Source organism: Centrocercus urophasianus, unplaced genomic scaffold (genome assembly GCF_019232065.1).
Source record: "Centrocercus urophasianus isolate 14NV4802_14NV808 unplaced genomic scaffold, USGS_Curo_1.0 seq_28, whole genome shotgun sequence".
Classification (NCBI taxonomy): Eukaryota; Metazoa; Chordata; class Aves; order Galliformes; family Phasianidae; genus Centrocercus; species Centrocercus urophasianus.
Genome location: NW_024884844.1, coordinates 3,831,415 through 3,854,924, shown reverse-complemented (window position 1 = coordinate 3,854,924; position 23,510 = coordinate 3,831,415). Strand labels below are relative to the sequence as shown.

General features: G+C 38.2%; 1 protein-coding gene across 7 annotated transcripts in view; it reads left to right on the top strand.

Moving 5' to 3' along the window:
- CLASP1 (cytoplasmic linker associated protein 1) overlaps positions 1-23,510 on the top strand; it is a 153,297-nt gene that overhangs the window by 83,808 nt on the left and 45,979 nt on the right. For 4 of the 7 annotated variants that reach the window (XM_042827031.1, XM_042827030.1, XM_042827028.1 and 1 more), the window contains exons 20-23: positions 3,601-3,708; positions 6,936-7,103; positions 20,169-20,272; positions 22,736-22,759. In XM_042827031.1, the coding sequence (XP_042682965.1) occupies positions 3,601-3,708; positions 6,936-7,103; positions 20,169-20,272; positions 22,736-22,759 (404 nt within the window). The remainder of the gene's footprint in view (positions 1-3,600; positions 3,709-6,935; positions 7,104-20,168; positions 20,273-22,735; positions 22,760-23,510) is intronic. The other 3 variants (XM_042827034.1, XM_042827033.1, XM_042827032.1) reach the window with 1 other exon arrangement.

Here is a 23,510-nt window from a genome sequence, read left to right as displayed (position 1 = left end):
TTTGGGATTTTTCTCTTTTTCCAAGTTGAGGAAAAAACCCAGGGAATGCATGAACTGATCCATGATGGATACCCTTACCATCCCAGTGCTTCTGCTTATAACTTGTGTGATTGTAGCCATTGTTATTCACAGCACAGAACTGATTAAACTTAGTTGTGGGTCTGTTATATACTATCTGTGATTTCTGGAGTAGTAGAAAAGCAGTTTCTTCTCAAGATGAATCTCATGAAGCCTGTGTTTGTTCTGAGTCATGGGGTGGTGATGCAGTAGTATCCACCCAGGAGGGTTCAGAACAGTGCTGCTGAGCGAAGCTGCTCCTAATCACTAATTACTTTACTTGTTCCTTTGTTGTTGTCTTTTTTTTTTTTTTTTTTTTAAGACCCTGCTAGATTTAGGCATGTGTTAGACATCTCAAAGTTGATTCTGATCCATTAATTGTTGTAAAAATGGCAGTAACTTAAAACAAAAACAAAACAAAAAACAAAACCAACCAAACAAAAAAAGGCCAACAAACAAAAAGCCTACAAATGATTTCTTAACAGAAAACATATATATGGAGTCTTCCAAAATACTTTCTGTACCAGCAGAGTGTCACCTTTGCATGTCAAACTTAGATCAAAGGCTTTTCTAAATGGTAGCACTTTAATGCTTTTTGGAAACTAGTTGGGGCAGACTTTATCTGTTCATTTGCTGTGCTGTTGCTCTCAGATTAAAGTAATTCTTTTAAGAAGAGCAAAAAAATATATGAAATATGAATTGCTGCATCTGCAGTTTGAGCTGAGTATGGAAACAAACCTCTTTGAAAGCAAAGATGTGTTCAGGAGTTGGATTTGTTTGCGTTAAACAACAACAACAACAAAACGTCTGCCGAACTTTTGCTATGTTATTTCTGGTCTTGAAATGTTTTGTCAGCGGTAGAATGATAGGGATTACAGAATCACAGAATCACCCGGGTTGGAAGGGACCTCAAGGATCATGTAGTTCCAACCCCCCTGCCTAGCAGGGCCACCAAACACGCACATAACACACAAACACACACACATTAAATGACACAGTCCTATGTGCAAATGTGGATGCGCATGCAGACTCTTGTTTGCAGATGGAATGCTTAAGGAAATGTAATAGAGACATTTGTGTTGTGTAAATGAACATTTTAACATGTATATTGTACTTGGAAAACTTAACCTTAAAACCTTGATTTTTCCACTCAGGTAGTTACTGATTCATTTTGCATTATTACAAAAGCAAAGTACGTTTTGGATATTGTAAGACTAATTTACGGACTGTGCATGTGTGTGTGGAGATGAGGTACCTTGTGAAATACCCCACGTCCCTCTCCATCTTTGTCTGGTGGATTAGTGTAAATTAATGAAACTTTATAACTTCTCAAGAGACACTTTTTATCCCAATCTTCTCCCTGACACATTCTGGGTCATATCAGGGTTCAAGCCAAAATCTACTAGCCCAGAATGAAGCAATATCTTGCTCATGAGCATTGTTTCAGAAACTGATGAACTTGTAGGCATCTCTCTGCTGACCTTTAGGGATTTCAAAATAAGACTGAGTACTTTCTAATCTTGCTGGTATTTGCATGTTAATTTAGTTTGAGTTTTTGGTTCAGTTTTTTGTTGAAGTCCAAAAAATTGACATCAGAAGCAGATCTTGATTTTTCTTTATGTACTATTTTTGGTTTTCTATTTCCTAAAGATTGGGCAGTCGCTATATTTTGTCTCAATTTTTGTTCTTAGTTAATACTTAATGAAGCAAAAAAATACCCCAATAAACGAACAAACAAACAAACAAAAAAACAAAACAAAAAAACAAAAAATCCCGCCGTGATCTTGTGGATGCAGGAAAACCAGGTAATTGTGATAAGTGTGAGAACAGTAGACTATGCATAGAAGGAAGCATCAGTCCCTTCTGACCCATCCATAGCCCACGCACATCACTGTGCTTGCCAGTGCTGCCTGTTACTGGGTCTTGAATTCCAATTTGTGTTACAGGCTTTCTGCTGGCATTGTGGAAGGATGGATGGTCCATTCCATTACTGGTTCCTTGAACTGCTTGAGTTAAACTTCTTGTTTGCTTTGTACACCAACAGCTGCCAGTTTGTTTGTGTCTTCCTGGTTTTGAGCTACTCATTTTTACTTTCACATTTATAAATAATGATTTGAATATAATCTTTCTTGGCTTGCTTCATCTTGGCTCAGTCCATCTTAGCTGGCTTTAGAATAGCTCTTTAAACCTGCCAGTTTGATTTTAAAATGAGGTGTATTGTAAAGTACATATGCCTTTTTTTTTTTCCCCTGAAAAGAAGTCTAGATTTTGTTCTCAAAGTTTTCTTTGTCACTTTGTCTATCAGAAAGATGCAGCCTGTGTTATGAGTATTTTGAGAGCTCAGGCAAAAGAACAGAGCTCCCATTCTGCTCAGCCTGGGGCTGCGTGCCATTGCCCTGTTCTCCACGTGAATCTTCCCTGGTTTTTGGGTGGGAGGTATATATCTCCTTGTTTGTGTTTCTTTGCTTATGGTGGATACGTGGGGTGGGAGATAAATATCTAATTGGTGGATGCAGTTGTCAAGACTGTTATCTTACCTGTTGTGTTTTTCCTTTTATTATTATGCCTGCAACTTGAAATCATCCTCTGAATGCAGGATAGCCTTGGCGTTGGTCCTGAGAAACAGCTTCAGATTTGGCAGAGAGCAGAGTTGTTGAAAGTGCTGGTGGAGGCTTTCTTTGTGTTACTCTTAATTATCATTTCTTTCCCATTAGCTAGAGACTGATAATTGAACCTTAGCACTGGAAAGAACATTCTGAGGGGAACAGCTCTGCTGCAGGAAGGGGGTGAACTGATGACCTCGTAAGCTGTTCTAGCTCAAATTACTGTGGCTTTTTCATGAGGAAAGGACAGAAAAAGGACCAAGAACACTTTGAGACTTTGTATCCATTCTCTGCCTAAATAAAGGGCAGACCATGGAATGTTTTTTCCACTATGTTCATTGTGTTAAAGGGGAATCACCATTACTAGTAAAGTTACACTGATCTCAGTAAAAATACAAGGGATCAGTAAACAGCGGGGAGCTGTGAACAGGGCTGAAATGAAAGCGTAGCTGGGCAGCATTGGCAGACTCACTGCAGTGCGTGCTGGGTGCACATGGAGAGCAGGACGGAAAGCACCGAGCTGTCCGCAAATCCCAGCGATGGAATTTGTGGCTGCGGCTGCTGTGCCTGTCTGCGAAAGGGGGATCGCCTCATCAGAAAGTAATTACATAGGAGTCGCGGTTAGATAACTGAATTTTCTTATGACCCTTCTTTAGGAAAGAAGGTACTGCAGAACAGAAGCACAGGCACTAGAGATCACTTTTATTTTTTTTTTAATCAAGCCAGCTGATAGCTTTACTGAAAGCAAAAAGAGTTTTGGATGTGTGGACCATCACTGTATATCCCCTCGTTCTTCATCGTGTCTCCCTGTAAAATTTGCCTTCTGAGTCTGGTTAGTTATGTGCATAGCAACGCTGCGAGCCTAGAACAGATGGTGCTTTGAAAATGGCTGTTGCCTTTGGAAGAAACCTGTTAACAGTTTGTCTTTGCATTCCTCCAGGTCGGATTCGTACAAGGAGGCAGAGCTCTGGCAGTGCCACCAGCGTCACCTCAACACCTGCTGATACCCGAGGCCGCAGCCGGGCTAAAGTGGTTTCCCAGTCCCAGCGTAAGAAGTGTTTTATTTCTGGGGGAGGAGAAAAAAACAATTATTAATACTACATTTCTCTTGAATTATGGTAGCATCAGCTGAGAATTGGGCTCACTTTTGGTGAATAATATTTGGACATATAATGTAATGAATCCCCACTTAGCTAGCTTTCAGTGTATGCTCTTACTGACAAAGGGCACCAAATCAGAATGTTTAGTTGCTGTTGTGCAGCAGAACTGCAGGCTTTTGTGACATGCTAGACTAAACTTGTACTGGGTCCCATTGAGATGCCCTCTGTGTCTGTAGCTAATTGCTGTCCGGGTTCTTGCCCTGTCAAGCTTCTCCTGCTTATGTTACAATATTTCTGTATGTGTAATGTGAACTGTCTAAAGTTAATGTGTGCTTTAGCATCAGTTTAGAATAGAATGCTACCTATTTTCTGTATATATGAGGGAGGTGGTTCTATTCTCTTTATTCGCATGATGCATCCATGCTCCCTGACCTCCTTACAAGCTGTGGTTTCTCCCAGGAGCCATGCAAACATTGCTACATATTTGTCATGTGTCTAAAGAGAATTTTGTCATTCAAACTTCAGAAGGAATGGGGGGGGGAGGGAACCTCTCAAGTTGTTTCAAAGCAGGCTCTGCTTTGTTTGTGCCATCATTGCTTTGCTCTATCATGCTGGAGATATGGGAAAGCAGTTTATAGCATTATGATAACACCAGGGATGGCTGAAGAGAGAAGCATTATAACTGGGATGGGGCTGAATGGAAGTCTTTACATTGAAGTCATGAAGCAATTGGGGCTTTGGTATTCTGATCTTAATTCCTATCATTTGAAACTTAAAACTTGATTAAAAGCCATAAATTATCTTAATATATATGTATATTTTTTTACTTTAGTGAGAAATGATCAGATGAGACAAGTTTCAGATATATGTAAGGAAGTGTGGAGTGGTTCAAACATTATGGGTTTAATTTTTTTCATGCAATGTACTTATGAGGCTGTAGGATAGTCACATCTGTACCTGTTGTTGGTCTACTTTGCTGAATCTTGATTCCAGCTTAGCACAACTAGATGTGATCTTTAATCTCCTAATCCAAGCATTACATGAAGTAAATAATGGATTAATGTATAACATGTCCAGAGGAACAAACTTGTATGCCTATGCATTTGTAGCTTTGTTTCAGTTTTACAGCATGGGCTTGGGGTATGATTTAAGCAGAACTTGGGTCTCAGTGTGGGTTGATATTGCTGAGAAGCTGTTAAGCCTTTGGAAATTAAATCACTTGCATTTGCACATTAACTCACTGCGTTCTGCAGGGGCTCTTGGAGTGGCACATTTGTGAATATATCTGTCTGTGTATAGCATAAACTGCATGCTGAACGCTGTACTGTCTTCATGTCTTTTAATCCACTTTTTGCCTGTCCTTTGGTCTGCCCTCATAATCAAGGATCCAGATCAGCTAATCCTGCTGGTGGTAAGAAACATTTTCCCTTTCTTGCTTTCTCATGTTATTTCCTTCAGTTTTTTTAACTGCTAAGCTTTTAGCTTCCTTCATTCTCTCCTGGTTATCAAGGCTTAAAAAGCATTTTCCTAAAATTAGAAAACCAATATGTATGGCAGATGACCTAGATTTCTCGAAGTAATCAAACACAGTAAGCATAAATTGTATATTAAAGCTGGCTCATTGTTATAAGCGTTGCAGAGAAGCTCCTGGAGCTTAAACTTCATGCATATAATTCCTCATATTGCAGTTATTTTGGTGAGACTCCACTGACATCAATGAATGCAGCAGAGTAACTGGTAGGAGCATTGGCTTTCAGGGTGTGGATGTTGTGAGAGAAACTGGCATCTTTCACAACTGCTCTCACTTCTGGGGGGGATATTAGAGTACATAATTTGATTCAAAATGGCTTTATCCAAGAAAGGAGGGGAGCAAGCAAGTTAAAATAATACATGCTTTTATGTTTTTGTCCATAAGACGAGTAAAACTGCATACCTTCTTTAAATTATGAACGCCCTTTATCTCTTAGTTAACTCTTATTAATCGTAACAGAGTTTGGGACTTAAATATTTGAGATGTGTACATTTTAGAAAGCAAGCAACTTGGGTATTTGTACAAAATATGAACTTGCCAGAGAATATTTTTGCAACCTTTTTTTAGATATTTTCCTTCCTATTCTAGCAACAACAAAATGTTGTATGTTAGGGATGATAATATCAATGGCAAATGTTCATTGTGTAATTTATATACCTAAAGAAACAAAAGGGTCTTAAATCCATTAGTTTTCTAGTTCCTTGGTTACCTTGAAGCCAACATTACTTGATTTTCAACAGAAACATGCTACAAAAATAAGATTCCCTGGATAAAAATAATTATATTGTTCAACCTATTGAGTTTGACAGCATGAATATTTTGGACAAATGTCTGTTGCAACTGGAATGTAAATGTTGTAACTAAATCTTGGTCAGCGGACCAGGCATCATGGCTTAGAAAAAATGTAAACTTACCATGAACAATTCAAACTGACAATGAAAAATAAACCCAGCCAACTATTTAACTTGCTAAATATTCTTTTTCCAGCTGAAAAATAACTATTTAGCTATAGTCAGACCCAAGTAAACCGGCATCTCTACAATTGTGACAGGGTTAGTTGGTTTACCCTTCATCATGCTGGTTTGCTGCTGTTGAGGCAGTATTCTTTTTTTGTTGGCAATGTTTTTCTTCCCTGAATTACTGTAGGAATACAATGTCACCACTGTAGCATAATGTGAAGATGGGGCTTGCAGCAGCTTACCTGTGCCAAAAGCTGGTTATCTGCTGCACAGCACTCCACATGAGCTAATTCTTGTTGCTGCTTGTTGAGGCAAAGCAGCCTATGGACCCTATGTTGCTGCTGCAAGGCTGCTCCCAGCATCTCCACAAGCTCACTGAAATTCAGCTTAGGATATTCCTGCACTGCAGTGTCTGTTTTGGTCTTGATCTTGATTGGGTAGCACCATGCATATGTACAGAATTGCTAATGTCAGTGTTTGTTGTCCACGGGCTTTCTTCAGTCATCCTCTTAGAGCCCGTGGGAAGCTGTCCCATTAATTTTGTGTGTGCTTTGGGTCACACTGCTAGAGCTGATCGTTTCAGTTTTGCCATCAGTATTTAAGGTGTTGGAGGTATCGGGTTTTTTGGTTTTGCTTTTTTTATTTTTTTAACTGCTTGTATTCCTCGTTTCTGGTTCTCTTCCAGCTGGTAGTCGGTCTAGTTCTCCGGGTAAGCTGTTAGGAAGCACCTATGGTGGCTTGAGCAGTGGAACATCCAGAGTTCAACCTGTGCCATCATCTTCAGAGAAGCGCAGCAAGATCCCCCGGAGCCAGGGATGCAGTCGAGAGACGAGTCCCAACAGAATAGGACTAGGTAAGAGTAGTCACTGCAGTGACACGTTGGCCAGCGTGCTCAAAGGGTGGGCTTTCCTACTGAACATGAAACATGTATGTGGTTGTTGTCTTTCTTCTGAGTTCCTCAACTGGCAAGTTAATGTTTTATTTCCAGAAATGAACTGTTAGTTATTATGGCTTGTAGGAAAGTAGTTCTAATTTTCCAGGTTGAGGCATAGTTTCAAAATACCCGAAGATGTTTATATCTCCTGTTTGAAATATGACATGAGTGATATTTTTAGGTCAGGCAGCAAAAACAGTTGCCATGAATAACTTTCAAAGCGAAAATACCTCATTTACATGAGTGGCTTAGTCCTAGGACCAGCTGAGCAATTTTACAGTTAGCTGAAATCAAGGGTGCTGAGCATCTTCTGTGATTATTTAACAATTTTTGCAGCTTAAATGTTTGCTTCTTGTCTGGAATGTCTTGGAGCTACTTTTTAGATGGTATTTTAAACTTATGCTTTAATTATTCTGCTTCCAAAGTTCTTGGCTTAGTGACTGCTGTGAAAATAATCCATAATAATATTTATTTTCAAATTTATCAGCAGACTCATTTTTTTATGAACAGGTGGGTAAGCATCGTTGTATGGAAATTTTTGTGTAACTGAATTGAGATTAAAAAAAAAAAAAAGATATGGGCTAAGCAAGTAAATGCTGTTTTCATTTCTGAAATGGAAATGCTTTCAGTAGCTTGAAGTTCATGTAGTTTTAAAGAACTGTTACTATATTTTGTATCTTCAAAAAACTTATTGGTAGATTAAATTGAAATAATGACTTTAGTGCTGGCAGTTGAATTTTTAACTATTACATTAGCAACTGTATTTGAAATGTAAGCTGCATTTCTGTTTAGAGCATTTCTAGAGAAGTGTCTTATTCAAATATACTGAAATGCACTTAAAGCACGTGAGTATACGTGCTGTTAGGGGTCATAAAAAATACTGCATGGTTATTGTGATTATTTTTCCAGTTTTAGTAGTATTCTTAGTCTGATCTATTTTATGACTTCAGTATGAATGCTTTGTGCTCTTCTGTTCATTACTTTCAAAATATGGTGTTTTCCAAATAGAGACAACTGTGCTGTCACTCTGCAAAAGAACATACATTTTGAAAGTAAATGAAGAATGATGGACAGCACCATCAATTATGCTGAAGTTTATCATCGTGTTACGTGGTCTGATTTGAAACGGTGTTTAGCATCTGAATTAACTTTGTAAAATCCTCACTCTTGGGTTGCCTGCTTTCAGGTATATTATGGGAGCCGTGAAATCCTTTGGAAATGTAACATGTCTCTCACTGCTCTGATGTGCTGTCTGTGAACAGTCAGTGTTTGAGAGTGAGAGAACTCTGTCATCTATCAGATGTATGTTTTCTACCCATTCCCAAGTTGATGACTGACCAAAGCCTGTTCTTTCAGGCTCTCATGAGAGCAGTAGTTTAACACTTGTGTTGGCTTTAGCTTTCAGTTGCAGAAATGGTCTCTATCGAATTTTGAATATGATATGAAGGTAACTTTGATGTTTATACCATTATCCCATTGTGTTTATGACTTACAAGTAGCTACAGTTTTTGTTTTTTTGTGTTGCTTCATTCTCTGTCTTTGTGACACATTTTTTTTCACTCACTCATTTCATTAAATGGACTCCCATTCACCTTGATCTTAAGGATGCCAATAAACTTCACACTCTAATTCAAATACTTGAGCTCACATACAGCATCAAATGTGCGTGCAATCCTTTAAGCTCTGTGGGATTATGTTCTTAACCCATGGACTGAAATCTCTCTTAACTTACATAGTCATGTTTGCAGTGCAGAGGGTGTTGAATAATCTTGCAGATCAAGCTGTTAGAAATGGGTGATTTCTGGGTCCTGTTCATAACTCATCCATTGAGTTGACATGTAGTATTTTGTAAGGGCGACTAGAAGTTGCAGTTGTGTGCAAGAGTAAGCATACAATGCAAGTGTGTGTATGGGGTGGGGCTTTACAGAACAGCCACCCACTGGAGTTCATAAGGCCTTTTGGGAAGCAAAGGCAGTGTAAGCTAATAGAGCCTTGCATGTGGATGCCTGTAAGCATCAGTAGCTTGTTGCCAGATTAATTTCATTGCTGATCACAGGTGTCCATCTTGTATTTTTCTTGTTTGCTGGAAGCCTTGGAAATGGATGCTGTTGGATGCTCAGTAGGCTGTGTATCCTGACAGGTGCTGCAGTGTGGGTGTGTGCCGAAGGCCAGCTACCTGCTCCTCCCCTCGAGCCCATCATCAGAGTGGGGATATAGCTTCCATGGTGCCTCCCAGATTCTGAGCTTAGGAGGTGAGGAGTCAGATCTTTGATTGCAAGTTGGATTTGAAAGAAGCAAGAGATGTGAGATAATGTTGTTCTTCAGAAAGTGGTGCAGGTGCAGCTGGTTAACATATAGCATGCAGTTTTTCATCAGTAGTTATGCTGTGTGTATCTATTGGAAAGTCAAAGGCAGCTCTTTGCTTGCCTCTGCTGGGTGTATCCTACTGCTGTGCTTGGCATGGGCTGCTTTGGTGGCATTTACAGACTTTACAGACTTAGAAATCATTAAAAACCACACCTTAATGAAATGTAGGCTTCCAAGTGGTAAATTGATAAGCAGGGGAATGATTGAGTTCTGCTGGTGGAGTTTGGGAATTCTGAAGTTCTCGTCTGTCTTCTGAAAAGTCAGTCAGACTTTGGGTATATGAAAAGTATGTCTAAATGACAGTGCTGCTGGCCCTTGATTTTGGTAGTACCTGAACAAAATACTCTTGAATAATTGATATTCAATCTTCTCTGCACAAAATAGAAAAAAAAACAAAAAAAAAAACACCAACAAATGGTGGGGCAGATGCCTGGGAGTCCACAACAGACTCATCATTTTGTTCTTTTCAATCCATTCTTTTTTTTGTTGTATTTCTCTCTTTAGTAACGTGTAAATCTTTGGACCATTGCTCATGAAATACACTGTTTGCATTTGGGCTTTCTCTGTGTGGTCAATATTGTGGTTTATCTTTGGCTTTGTCTTGTTAGACTGCTTTAATGCAGTTTAAAGTGCTTTGTCTTCGTACTTCATGCTGCTGTGATTATTAGTAATGGAAGGAGGATGTACTATGAACATCAATTAATTTTTTTAATCATTCACAACTCCCTCTCTCTGAAGAGCCTTTGGTGGACTTAGGGTTGCATTATAGAAAAGACTGATAAATCTCTATTGAGAGAAATGACTGCTTGTGCAAACATGATGTGAAGGCTACCATTATCTACATAGAAGCATGAGACCCAAGAATGAGGAACTAGCTTCTAGAGAGCCTGCAGTTTGAAGCAAGTATTTGTGCAGGAGACTTCAGATTGTTACCTCTGTCTGTAGTTCACCTTACGGCTTTGTTCCTGTAAGCCTGACATGGGATCACTGTACTTGTGGACCCTAATTTCAAACTCTTTATTTTTCTGCCTTATTTATTACAAGACCATCTAATTCACATAGGCTTTTTAGACATGCACTGATCAAATCAGCTTGGTCACTATCTCATCTTGTATTGTCTGACATCAAAGTTCAAGCATCAGAACCATTAATTCATCTAAAAGATTTTAGTTGGGGTTAACGAATTTGGAAGGGATATGACAAACCAAGAATGTGACAGTGTATTAAAGCTTATATTTTAAATTTTAAAGCTTAGATATGAAAGTTTCTATTGTACACTGTACTGTTTTGCTTGAAAGGATACTAACACACCCAAGGCATGAATGACCATTCAGAATCAGACATTATTTTCTGGCAAGGTTTTTCTCGTATATCTAAATCTCCTCATCAAAAAGAGGAGCTGCATAAATGTGTGATCTGCTTTCTTGGTGAGCTCACAGAAGCTCTTAAGTTCTTCAAAATAAATTTATGGCAATTAGTTGCCATTTTTTGCATCCAAAAATGTGTTATTCTGTACTGGGCATAGAGCTTTTTTTTAATAACATGTTGCTATCATCTTTCATATCAATGGTAAAGAATTTGCACAGGAGTTAATTGTTCTTAAAAAACTAAAATTCAAATCCATAATATTAAGTAACTTTTCAGAAAGCACTATAGTTCTGTTTCTCCTCCATGGACAAAATTTCCAATGAAGTAAAGTGGGATTGCTTGTTACAAAGAAAGCCGCTGCATCTTCTGTCTTCTGTTGTGCATTTGGCCCAATGAAGGCTGCATATGATGAGTTGCTTTGACATGGCTGATAGATGGAAATCTGTTAGGGGAAACGGAACGCTTTATAGCTGCCAGACCACAGATAAGTCTCCTTGATGCAAGGCTTTGTCAAAGTAAAGATTGTAGCTAAAGACTCTCCTTATGTGTGCATATGTCTCATCCATAAATGTAAGGCTTTGGAAATGTTGAGGATCAAAAGTTAGACAGCTGTTGTTTTGAAAAATGAAAATAAAAATGAAACGATTGCTATCTTGAAATTCAAACCACTTTCAAAGCTGTCTTTCAGGTATTTAGGTCTGAATGATTTTTCCCAGTATCATTTGTTAGAGAAAATTCCTTCAGTATGTACCGGTTTTTTTTTTCTTAGGTTATTTGTTCAGGACAAAGTTATCCTTGTAAAAACGAAATCTATTCAAAGTTACTATACTGGTATTGAGACAGACTTTTAAAACACTTTAATCTGATTAAAAATGCTGCTTCTTTGTTCCAGAAGGATGTTTATCTTTTAATTAAGGAAAAAATCTTTCATGAGAGTTTTTTGTAGCTTCATCTGTTTTGCATGCTTTGTAATTGTAGAGCTTCCCTAAATGATTGAAGATGTCCTACTCCACTTGAATGACAAAACTTGGATTGCTTAAGAAACGAGGATACTATCAGCCAGACATTTAATACTGATGAAATTTCACTTCACAAACGCAGCTCAGCACGTAGCATAGTTGGTTTGTAAGAGCCTGAGCTGGCTGCTAAAACTGATGATTACTAATGCAATAATTACCTTAACTAACAGAAATGTGACTTGACTTTGAGCTTTTCTGTCCTCATTAAACTTGTTCACCTTCTCTGAAACTCTCCATGCTGCATGCTAGCACGGAGCAGTCGTATCCCCCGACCCAGCATGAGTCAGGGGTGCAGCCGTGATACCAGCCGTGAGAGCAGTCGAGATACAAGCCCTGCTCGGGGCTTTCCTCCACTTGGTGAGTACTTTGTAGGCATTGGAGTTTTAAGGATCAATTTTTTCCCCTTTTTACCTTGTTCTGATTGCCCCTTCAAGATCAAGGCACTGCCAGGTGAAATGAGCTTGTTTCCTATCTTCTGTTAGATTCCTGACACGCTCCCTATTTCCAACCCTGTTTCCCTTCTGTTTTCTTTTGCATGCTTCAATTCTGGTTCTCAGCATTTCACTATTAGTATGAAAATAGTGTAGCCTGAATTTTGTTATTTTTCAGTTTCATTAAATCAGCTTGTGTGGGGCTGCCGTGCTTTACAGCACTGATGCGAATTTATGGGAGAGTAAGCTTGCGTTTTCTAGGTCACAGTGAAGTAGTCAGTACCACTGTAGTCTGTTGTTGATTAAATCTATCCATGATCTGATTTTCTTGCAAGTAGGTGCAATGTCATTTCTATTATAAATCCTGCAACGAAGAGAGTGTTCTTTTTGTACTGGTTTTATTCAACACTCTTAATCATAAGTAGCATGCGCAATTTCAGAGAAGACTTTCAAGCAGACAGAAATAAAAAGGCTAAAGTTTTAAAGGAGCATCACTATCATACAGCTTGGGTGCATGGTATATGAATAGGAAATCTCATTACACTTACCACATGCAGGATGTTCTTCTGCACGAGGCTAAAAACAGGATAGTTAATGTTTCTGATCAAATATCATGTCATATGTATTCAACCAACTACATTGTTTGTTGTATGAAAAATTTGTCATCTCAGACATAATTAAGCATAGCTTATCTCCAGCCCCGTTTCCCATATATAGTAATTTAACAGTTGTGCATGTGTAGAAGTGAGAAGGAAGATCTTATATACTTAGGGCTGAATAATTTTATTTCGAGATCTGTTTTGCACGTAAGTGACAAAATATAACTGTAAGAAATACTAAGTAAAATGTAATATTTTGGACTTAATTCTGCATCACATCAATTGGTAAGAAAAGGTTATTTAAAAAAGAAAGGATAAATGGGCAAAATATTCCTGTTTGGTTCTCCTAGTTAATACATTGTACTTTGCATAAACTGTTAAACCTACATAGCTGTTGTCAATATTGATTCGTTTACTCATGCTGACTTCCAATGCTGTCAGAGGAGAGAGTGCAATTGTCTTCGTATCATTGCCAAAATTTCTATTGATTTTGGTGATGCAGAGTAGAATCTTCAACAAGGTTTTGGGTTCAGAAATTCATTATTTAATTCATTTATGAAATATAATCTATCTGTAATATCTCAAATTTACTGAGGAATGGCTGGAGTTCAATTTAGCATTCAGATATTTTAGATAATTCAAAGAGGCTTTTTATCGGTTAAATGAAGCTGGTTTGATATCAGAGCCATAAAGGAATGGTAAATATCCAACTGTAGCTTGTTTTTATAGTTAACTGTGTAGCTTCAGTTTTGTAGGAGGCTGTTTTCTCCAGCCAAAATGTTTTGAGCATGCTGCATGTCAAGGCTAACTTGTTTGTATTCTGTCTTTTTGCTGTTTCTTCTATTATTACATTGAGATGCTGTCTTGAGCCTTTGATCTAAAAAATTAAATGCAGCATTCCAGTACCACAGTTGGTGTGAATTCTCTGCACCACCACCAAGTCTGACTTGTGCACTGAATATGAAATTTCAATTACATATATGTATTACAGTGGTTTCAACAAATCTCATAGTGGGGAGGAGAAGTGTTTCATTTTAGTGAAGCTTAATTCATTTCTGGGGATGCAGTTGTTATACAGTCAAGAAAGGGAAAATGGAAGATGGGGGGAAATGGTAGTGGTAGTGTGTAATGGAAGTGTAATGGCAACCTAATATAGTTGCTATTCTGTTATCCCTTTTCTTGTATTTTCACTGAATGCTGTAAGCTGGAACACAGCTTAAGTTCACAAACTTCATTCTGTAGCTTGTAACTCATTTGAAAGTAAGCTCTGCGTGTGTGTATATATAGCAATTTAAGCCAAGATGGTTCCATTACTGTATTTTTAGAATCCAGTTAATCTTACATTAATCCCTAAATAGCGTAGTCCATTTTTACTCATGAAGATTAACTTTGTATTAGTGAATTTTACTTTAGCTATATGTAAACGGCAGGATTCCTGCATTTAGCAGTATTAATGATCAGTGTCAGCACTGGCATCCTGGCCTTGCAAGTTGCTTATTTTCAAAGCTTCCATGCAGATGTGTGTGTTGTCTTTCTTTCCAAGTTAGGAGGCTTGAGTGAGCTGAAGGGAAATGGTTTTAAACTGGAAGAGGGTAGACTTAGAGTAGGTATTAGAAAGAAATTCTTTACTGTGAGAGTGGTGAGACACCGGAACAGGCTGCCCAGCGAGGTTGTGAATGCCCCCTTCCTGGAAGCGTTGATGATATGATTTATTTAAAACCATTATTCAAGATAAGTGATTTTTGTTATTTCTATTGCTGTTTTGTCTTGAGCCTTGATCTGGCAATGAAATCTATAGAGACACCTATGAGGCATCTATGGATGGCTCAGAAGAAAACATTTGCAAGCTCAGAATTTTAGTTGAGGGTTCAGACCATGGTCCTGTATTGATCCTGCAAATCTGTCATGGCTTGCTTATGGCATCAGCGGGATTGTTCTCCTGAATAAATGCAGGTGTCCTACGTATTTAAAGACCACATTGCATATTGTGTGGAGCTTCAGCCAACTTGTCACAACTGGGAGGAAATTTGAACTTTTTCTCATTTTGCACACTTTTTTATATTACTAGCATTTGTTTATTAATGCTTAAGTGGAGACAATTTTTCTATTGCTCACACAAACACACAACTGACAAAGATATTGGATAGTGATTTATCTTTTTTCAATTTCTTGACAGTATTAGTTATGATGTTGCATCAACAAGGCCTTTGGTGAGTCTGGTGACAAATTGCTCACACAGACGATCAGTGTTTGCTTTTTAAGTTAGGTGAACGTATCATTGCTGCACATGGGAAAATCCTCTTCAGAAAAGTTAAATTTCTGTAATTCAGAAATGTCTGGGCTGGCTTCCCATTTGCCTTCATGAAGAACTAACTCACCTTTATGCTGAATCCGGTAACTGAAAATCTGTCCAAAGGCATTTTGTGATTCATGTGCTGCTGACAGCTGAGAATTGGAATGGAAGCTATATTTGGCGTCAGCTCTTCTGCTACTGTCTGTTCTGTTGCTATTAACAATTTGTTTGTATACATATGGTACAGTCCTAGATAAGTGTATGTGCATATTCACATTACACGTGAATTAGATTAAAAAGCACGTATACAAAGTTTGTTTGAGCAAAAGACTTTTGGTAGTAGCAACAGCTCCAGTATGTGTGTTTATTTGAAGAAAATTACGTCAAAACCAAAAGAGCTATAAGCAGTTGTTGGCTGATCTCCCTGTATGACTCCTTGTACTCTTTCAACTTGTGGTTATTCGTTCTTTTTGTGAGCATTGTTTTTTGTTTTTTGCATAGGCTAGAATGTTTTGGAAAAAGACCTGCAAGCACAGTTTGTAACCATTTTTCATGGCTTCCCATTGGGGTTTAGATCAGACACATCTAAATCCTGCTCTATGGTTATGTGCTCCACGTTGTCATGATGGTCATCTTCCAGATCTGTGATTCTGGAATGGAACTGACGCACACTGGTTTTCTTTGCTGAAACTGCACTGGGTTTGCAACTGTTACAAATGAGTTTTGTCATGCATCATGTTTATGGTCATGAGGGAAGGGGAGGAGAAGCTACAGATGGAGATGACTCTGTGGGGCTTGCACTGTATCTGTTGTGCATTCATATACAACGTCATTTCCTGTCACTATGAAACACGTTTACTGGTAATGTTCACATGCATCCCCTTCGGATTGTGGCATTTTCTGTCTTGGGTTAAATGTGTGTTAATCCTGTGGGTGTTGCCATTCCTTCTACTTGCAGCTTCTCGACGTCATTCCAGGTCCACTAGTGCTCTCTCCACTGCTGATTCTGTTGGGCAGTCAGGTGAACAAGCGCTAACTGCATGAATCTGCTTCTTATATGTAGTCTTGTTTTACACCATTTTAACATTTGCTGTCACGTGCATCAGCCAGCACTTGGCATGTGCTTCTCACCGCTGCGAGGCTTTTTGTTCTGTTTTGTTCAACATGGCTTTTTCTTTTTGAAAATTTCATTTATTGAATGTTTTTATTTTATGTACTTCAGGAACGTTGTGAGCAGTGTTTGAACAAAGGGTGATCCAGGGCTTTCTCAGTTCTCTTGTAAATTGGATCAGTTGGATCAGCTAGATCCTGAACAATGCAGAGTCCTTGCAATTCATGCCTGTTTCCTCTTCAGCACTGTAGCAGTTTCCAGTGTTTAGGACAGGATCCCAGTGGGTCTCATTCCATTTATTACTAAGTTTTTCAGACTCCTGTCTGTTAATGAAAGTGCGCTTTGGGATCCTGTCTGATATTCACAAAAGCAGCAAGAATTAAGCATCTGATGAGTTTTCAGAATGAACATTGGAGCATAACACGTGCTAATTCATCCTTCATATTCTACTGAAGACCTTATGCAAAGCACGTGGAAGTTGTTGGAAAAATAATTCCTTTAATTTCAGTGGGTTTTGCATAGTAGAAAATAGTGAGGAAAACCTTCAGATTCCAGTTGCCTTCTCCTCTCCTATGCTGGATTTGCAGTTGTGGAATTCCTGCAACTCCCTTTGAGAACAGGATATTTCACTAGGAGTCTTAAGCAAAAACGAATGAGTGCTGCTAGTGTTAGGTCAGCAGAAACTCAAATGTGGGTACGAAGATGATGTAGAAGATGAATTAGAGCTTCAGTGTTTGATTGGAGGCTAAAACTGCATAAGGAATTAGTGACACTAAAGGTTAGTTAACGAAGTTTCTTCAGATAGGCAGTGAAAAATGTTCTGTTCCTCTTAAGTGCAGTTAAATTGCTGTCACTTAAATTAAACTCAAAACGTTTCCCCTACCGAGCTACTGCAGAAATGATGCAAGCAGGTTTGATTCTGGCATGTTTCAAAGCAGCAGTTTGAATTCGTATTGAAAAAAATTGTCAAGAACAAAAAGGGCCCTCAAATCTAATTGAGATCTAAGCTTAAGCTTTTTTCCTTCAACTTTGCGTGATAGTCAATTCATGCTTTGCTCCAGTGGCTTGGTACAAAGCATAATGAGACTATATGTGCTTATCTTGATTCTAAAGAAAGCCAAAGAAGTAGCAAAATCAAGGAATTTTTCACCAAGCAACAACTGTAATTAAAATAGCCAGAAGGAAAAGTGAGTTTGACCAGAGAGAGCACCTACTGTTCAGCTTATTTATTGACAGTAACATTGAGCTTGTCTCTAAGGGTTATTCTTGGAGCCAAATACATTCCCAGTCCTATGGCAGAGAGATGCCGAGCTTCCTTCTAAGATCAAACGTGTGCATTGAGGTGTGGCAGCAGTGTGGGAAAAGCCCACCTTGATGTGGATGTTATGGGTTTAATAGTGACTGCAAGAAGCGTTTTAAAGATTTCCTGACAGCTGTTGGGGATGGAGTAAAAGACAGCATGCCACCTTGTGCTTACTCAATTTGATTAAAAAGCCCTGTTTTGTTTTGTTGTTTTTCCTTTTTATGCTGGGTATTTAAACTGACCTACAGTTGAATTACTTTGTCATTTTGTTCTTCATTTTTTTTTTTAAATAAAAACAAAGCTATCTTCCCTTTTCTAATGTAATACTAAATTAACATGAAAACGTGTAACAGTGATATTATATGATATTGTGCCATTTGAAAGCTATAAAGCCAAATTCTGATCTCAGTAAGACTTGAATAACATTGTCAAATTAGTAGATTGAAATGCAGCTGAGTCCAGAACTTGTCTCAACATTTACAGCCCTTGTGTTGTACCAGGTCTCATTTCCACTTAGAAAAATATTCATCTTTTGTACATCTTCTAGTATGTATCTCTGTAACAGTGACTTCAAATTCAGTCTGACTCAATGGTTTATCATCTTCTGTGCTTCCACTAAGAGTAAACAGATCTTTCCATTTTAGGGATCAAGTGTGGTTTCAGCTACATGTTTGAAATGATTCTTCAACCCGAGTGCATTAAAAAAGGGGATAGTAATAACTCATACAACTTTTATTTCTTTGTGAAATATCATTTGATTACTTTTTGGCAGTAGTTCTAAGATGTTTGTTTTTGTTTTTTTCCTCTTGTAATGTGTTTTGTAGAAATTGTGCTTTTGTTGTAAATCAGAAATGTCTCGTCTGGTTGCATAACTGAGAAAGAGCAAGTTGTGGTAACACTTCTGAAATAAATGCTAATCTTCATCTTTTTTTCTCAAAAATATTTTAGGTTTTAAAAAGTTGTCTTTATTCTCCTCTCTGTATCTTAATCCTTGCTCTGAAGTGCTCAGGTAAAGCTTTAAAATTAGGATGACAGACGGGCAGGCTTCAGACCCTGATTTCAGTTACGCAGGGCAGTGTGAGCAAATTCCCTAAAAGAGATTTCAGTGCAATAGGCTTCTAAAGAGAAAAGCAACAAAACTTTGTGATAAGCAGAGTTTTTAAAAATAAATAAATACAGTAAAGCAGAGTTTTTAAAAATAAATAAATACAGTAAACTGCTAAATGTAACGTTCAATTTGTGCAAATCCATGACGGAAACACATATTTCAATAATCAGTCTTTTTCCTTCATTAAATTAAATATAGATGAACTGCTGAAAGATATGGATCAGCTGATGATCTGTTTGTGCAGCTTCATTTGTGCACCTCTGAAATGCTGGTAGAGCTCTTATTGGCACATGTGGTGTAAGATATGTCCCAGAGGGATCTTTCCCAGCCATTCTGGAGCAAAGACAGCCCCAGGTGGAAACAAAAACTTGAAATGTTGAAACCAGGCTCTTTCTGGTTATTGACTGGAGCCAGGATTGCAGAAATAGATCTCTGATCTGGAGGGGCTGCGCTGCTGGAGCCTGGCCTGTGGCTCCGGTTGCTGATTCTGCTGTATCACTGCTAGTGATAGCTTTCCAAATATGACTTTTGCTCAGAGAAATTCGTTCTGCAATGTTTTTATCAGACTCTGGGCAAATGATGAAGTAAGCTAGTGATTATTGTGGATGTAAGTGGCATTTGGGACTTAATCCTGTTATTTTGGATGTGTTGAGAGCTTTGCCATCAAGTCATAGGGAGACATGATATTGTATGATCCCACCCCCAAGAAAGATTTGTTTTATCATAAAACTTTTGAATTTCATTTCAGTTCAGTGTACTTTTAAGCTGCTTCTCAAGAGCAACAATAAAACAGAGCTGGAGTAACTTCACAAACAAGTAATAAACCTTATTTTTGTTCTTTGAGGCGTAGGGAGATGTTCTGGTTAATCAAGCCTTGCAACATAAGAGAGCTAATGTACTGCTGCTGATGATCTCACGTACTTGCCTGAGAACAAGCTTACAAGATGAGTGCTCTGCTATTAACATGCAACTCTGACACTGGGCACAGCTCTGTTTCTCAGAAGTTAATGAGAAATCTTCAGTTGAATCCTGAGAGAGCCAGACTGGGACCTGCATGTCTGCCTCTGACATTAAAATAAAACCCCAAATAATTTCTATTAAAAATAAACACAAATTAGATACCCTTCTTCCCATCTTAAAACCAAAACCCAGCAAAAACAAAAAAGACATGCCCCGAGGATCTGAAATCGTCTTGGGGACCCGACAAACAATAGTTTATTTCTTAATGTCATGACAAACTCTTGTAGAGTTGTGGATGAAAGAGTCTTTGAAAAAGCACTGAGAGTTCCCAGATCCTTTGGGGAGGACTGTTCAGACACCTGATTAGGATTCCAAGTGAATGTGAATTTACTTAACAATCCCTTTCAATGTTGTCTTTTGTGCAGACCGGTTTGGACTCGGACAGTCAGGCAGGATGCCTGCTTCTGTGAATGCCATGCGAGTCCTAAGCACAAGCACAGACCTGGAGGCCGCTGTGGCTGATGCACTGGTAAGGGGAAAAATACAAAATGCTTCCGACACCGGAAAGTGGCTTAAAGTTACCTGTACGTACGTTCTCCTCTTTCTAAGTAGCTTTGTTCTGATTGTGCTGAGTGTCTGATGCTGTAGAGTTGGTTACCTTGTGTTGTGCTGTGCATGAGTATACGAGCAGCAACGTTTTTTCCTCATTCCATGTTAGTTCTCCACAGTTAGACTAATGAGGCTCGATACTGGAGCCGCAGGAGAAGCTGAATGAGCTGATTGTCTTCTGATTTGCTGTCGGAAGCTGTTTGCTGCACTGTATGGGTGCTCACCACCTGTGGTGTGAGGGAATTCCATTGAGTCCATTAACTGTCTGAGAAAGATGGGATTCCATTTGTCTGGGAAAGAACTGAGAACTCTGTCATGTCCTGCTCTGTTGTTTACACCTAGCTAGGTATTTGGATCAGCTCTAAGCTTGGCTTTTCTGTAATTGATATCATTTCATGCAGTTAAACTGAAGTGTTTGTATAACATACGGCCATTATTTTCTAAATATTAAGTGCATTTCTGAGTAAATTTGTCATTATTAAAAATGTATTGTCCTATATAATGTTACAGCAATATAAAATCTCTTGGGTAGAATACAGAAGATGTTTTTTGCTCTTCAGAAGCTGAGTGCTGTCATAAACTTTTGGATTTACTTTGGGGCTTCAGGAGACAGTGGGTGTTTAAGAGGCAGGAACATTTACACTGAAGTATTATTTGGGTGAACCTTAGGTCTTCCTCACCTCTAGACATAAGCTGAGATGAGGATTTCCTGATATATCTGAAGCAGATATCTGTTTGTTTGTCTTGGAGAACAAATAATGTCCCCGGAGTTTGTGAAAGGTTTGGGTTTTTTTTTCCATTTTTCCTAGTTTACTTTCTCTAATATTGGCTAACATCATTCTTCTTTTTGCAATCATCATGTAGCTTACCTCACCTCCATTTCTAGAGTATTATTAGAGTACTCCTAGAAAAATGGTTTTTGTTGTTGTTTTTTTTTTTTAATAAATAATTTCTTTTGAATCATACTGAGTTAGGACAGTATATAATGGCGCTGTTGTATTTAGTGGGCATTTTCATTACTAAATTCAGCAGATCATGAGGCAGTTTTTGCTCCCGGCTCCTCAAATTTGCCACCATAGTAGTTCACAGCATAGTTATAGGTGATAGTTTGCCTTTGTAAATGAATCATGCTGTATCCCTGAATGTGAGCAGTGAACACTTGGTTACTTGACGGAGGTGGAGAGGGTAGCAGTGGTGTTCCAGTTCACTGTTGATCAGTTAAGATTTCTTGGTGTGACTTCAGCTTGGACTTCTAAGTTCACTTCTAAGTATTTCACTGTTTTAAACTAAGTAACTTTATGCTGGAATATTAAAATCTTATTTAAAGAGTTAAGCATTTAAAAGGGAAGTCTGTGAGTCTAGGTGGAAAGCATTTTAGCTACCTTGATACGTGTAAGATGATCAATCTGAATTCGTATGACTTTAATGGATGTCATGTGATCTTGTTGTCCCTTCTTTCTCACCTCCTCTGTTCTTTTTTTTTTTTTTTTTTTTTTTTTAGTTGCTTCCTCTTGACAAGCAATTTACAAACTCTGTTTGGGCTCATTTTGAAAGATTAGTGTGATGCCAGCTTTTACACAGCAACCTTGTTCTCAAACAAGTGTTCTTTTTCCTGTAGTAAGAATTTAAAAAAAAAAAAAAAAAAAAAAAGCTGCTATAGAGATGTCTTTAGCCAAGTTTAAACAAAACTCAGTGGGTCATTCTGTAACCTTTGCTCCATGCATATAATTCTCATTGGATCCACTGCTTCTGTCTGAGAGCTGAACTTGGCCTAAGAACACAGTCTATACTTTGAATCAGTGCTTGGATCTGTCAGGAAAGCTCAAAGGGTGATGGAATCTTTGGTGTGAAGGCCTTGAAGTCGTGGGCGCCAGCTTGTCTTTTAAAGAAGTTAAGCTTCAAAAAAAAAAAAAAAAAGAATCAACTACGTGTTGAAAGAAAACCTGGTTAAGTGAAGTTGGATTAAATGTGTTGTACTGTAGATAGTGGTTTCCTGACATCAGAATCTCTTTAAGACTTGAGAAATCAAAAGCTACTGAGAATGTGCGGAGAAAAATCACTACCCAAAACTGGTATCTTCCAGAAACAGCATTTCTGAGATGCAGGCAGAGGCGCTGCATTCGTAGATGTCATCAAAAGCAAAACAGGTGATTTCGCTTCCAAGGTCTGTAATAGAAAGTGCAAGATATACAAGTTCAGCTGATAGGAAATAAAGCCAGGTATTATTATACCCACTTTTGCTTTGCATAAACTGTTGTGTTTTTTTAATTTGCTAAGATGCATTTGCTATACATTTGTGTTGCAAAAACAAAAACCCCACATAAGCTTCTGACATAATTCTCTATGCTTTTTCCCACCCTTCAATATTTTCCTGCCTCTACAGCTGTTAGGAGACTCCAGGAGCAAGGTACTAGTGCTTTCTTGACTTTTTATTTCTACTTTCAACTTTCCCTACCCTATTGCTAACACCCATAATACCGCACTTGAGTTAATTTCTTCACTTCAAAGAAAATCTCTATTGGCTTCACAAGTCTGAGAACTGCAGGAGTGGACTCTGGAAGGAATTCTGTATCAAATATTTTAGAATTTAGGCAATCTTTTCTGACATTGTCTTATTTTGTTCTGTTAAAATTCATTTAAAAGTTTATTTTGTAGTACACAATTTGTAGAGCTATCAAAATTATTGAAATATCCTTTTTGTAAGGACTGAGGTTGTCAAGGATGTGCTCCACTTGTCCCATGCTATGGAAATTAGTGGGATTTGATTACTCATCACCTTTAGGAACCTCTCTAAATAAATAAATGTAAAAAAGTCAGCTCAAAGTAACAGACTGTTCTGTATCCCAGTGCATTTCTAGAGTTAGTCCATCATCAATATAAAAATGTCTGTACGTGCCAGCACAGATTCCTACAGTTCTTTCTTCCTTATCTTTGTTTTTTCTTGAAATAGAGGCTATTTCATCACAGAACATGTAACAATGGAACTGACTATTATTTACAATAAAACTTACGATTTCATTGTTATAGCTAATATAGCTAATTCCACTGGGCATAAGTATTGAGCTTTCATGCTGGGAAAAGCAGGTCCTGCTCTCCCTGGCCACTCATGCTCATTGAAATCAATGAGATCTGTCTTTCTCTGCTGAGAGAGACAAGCA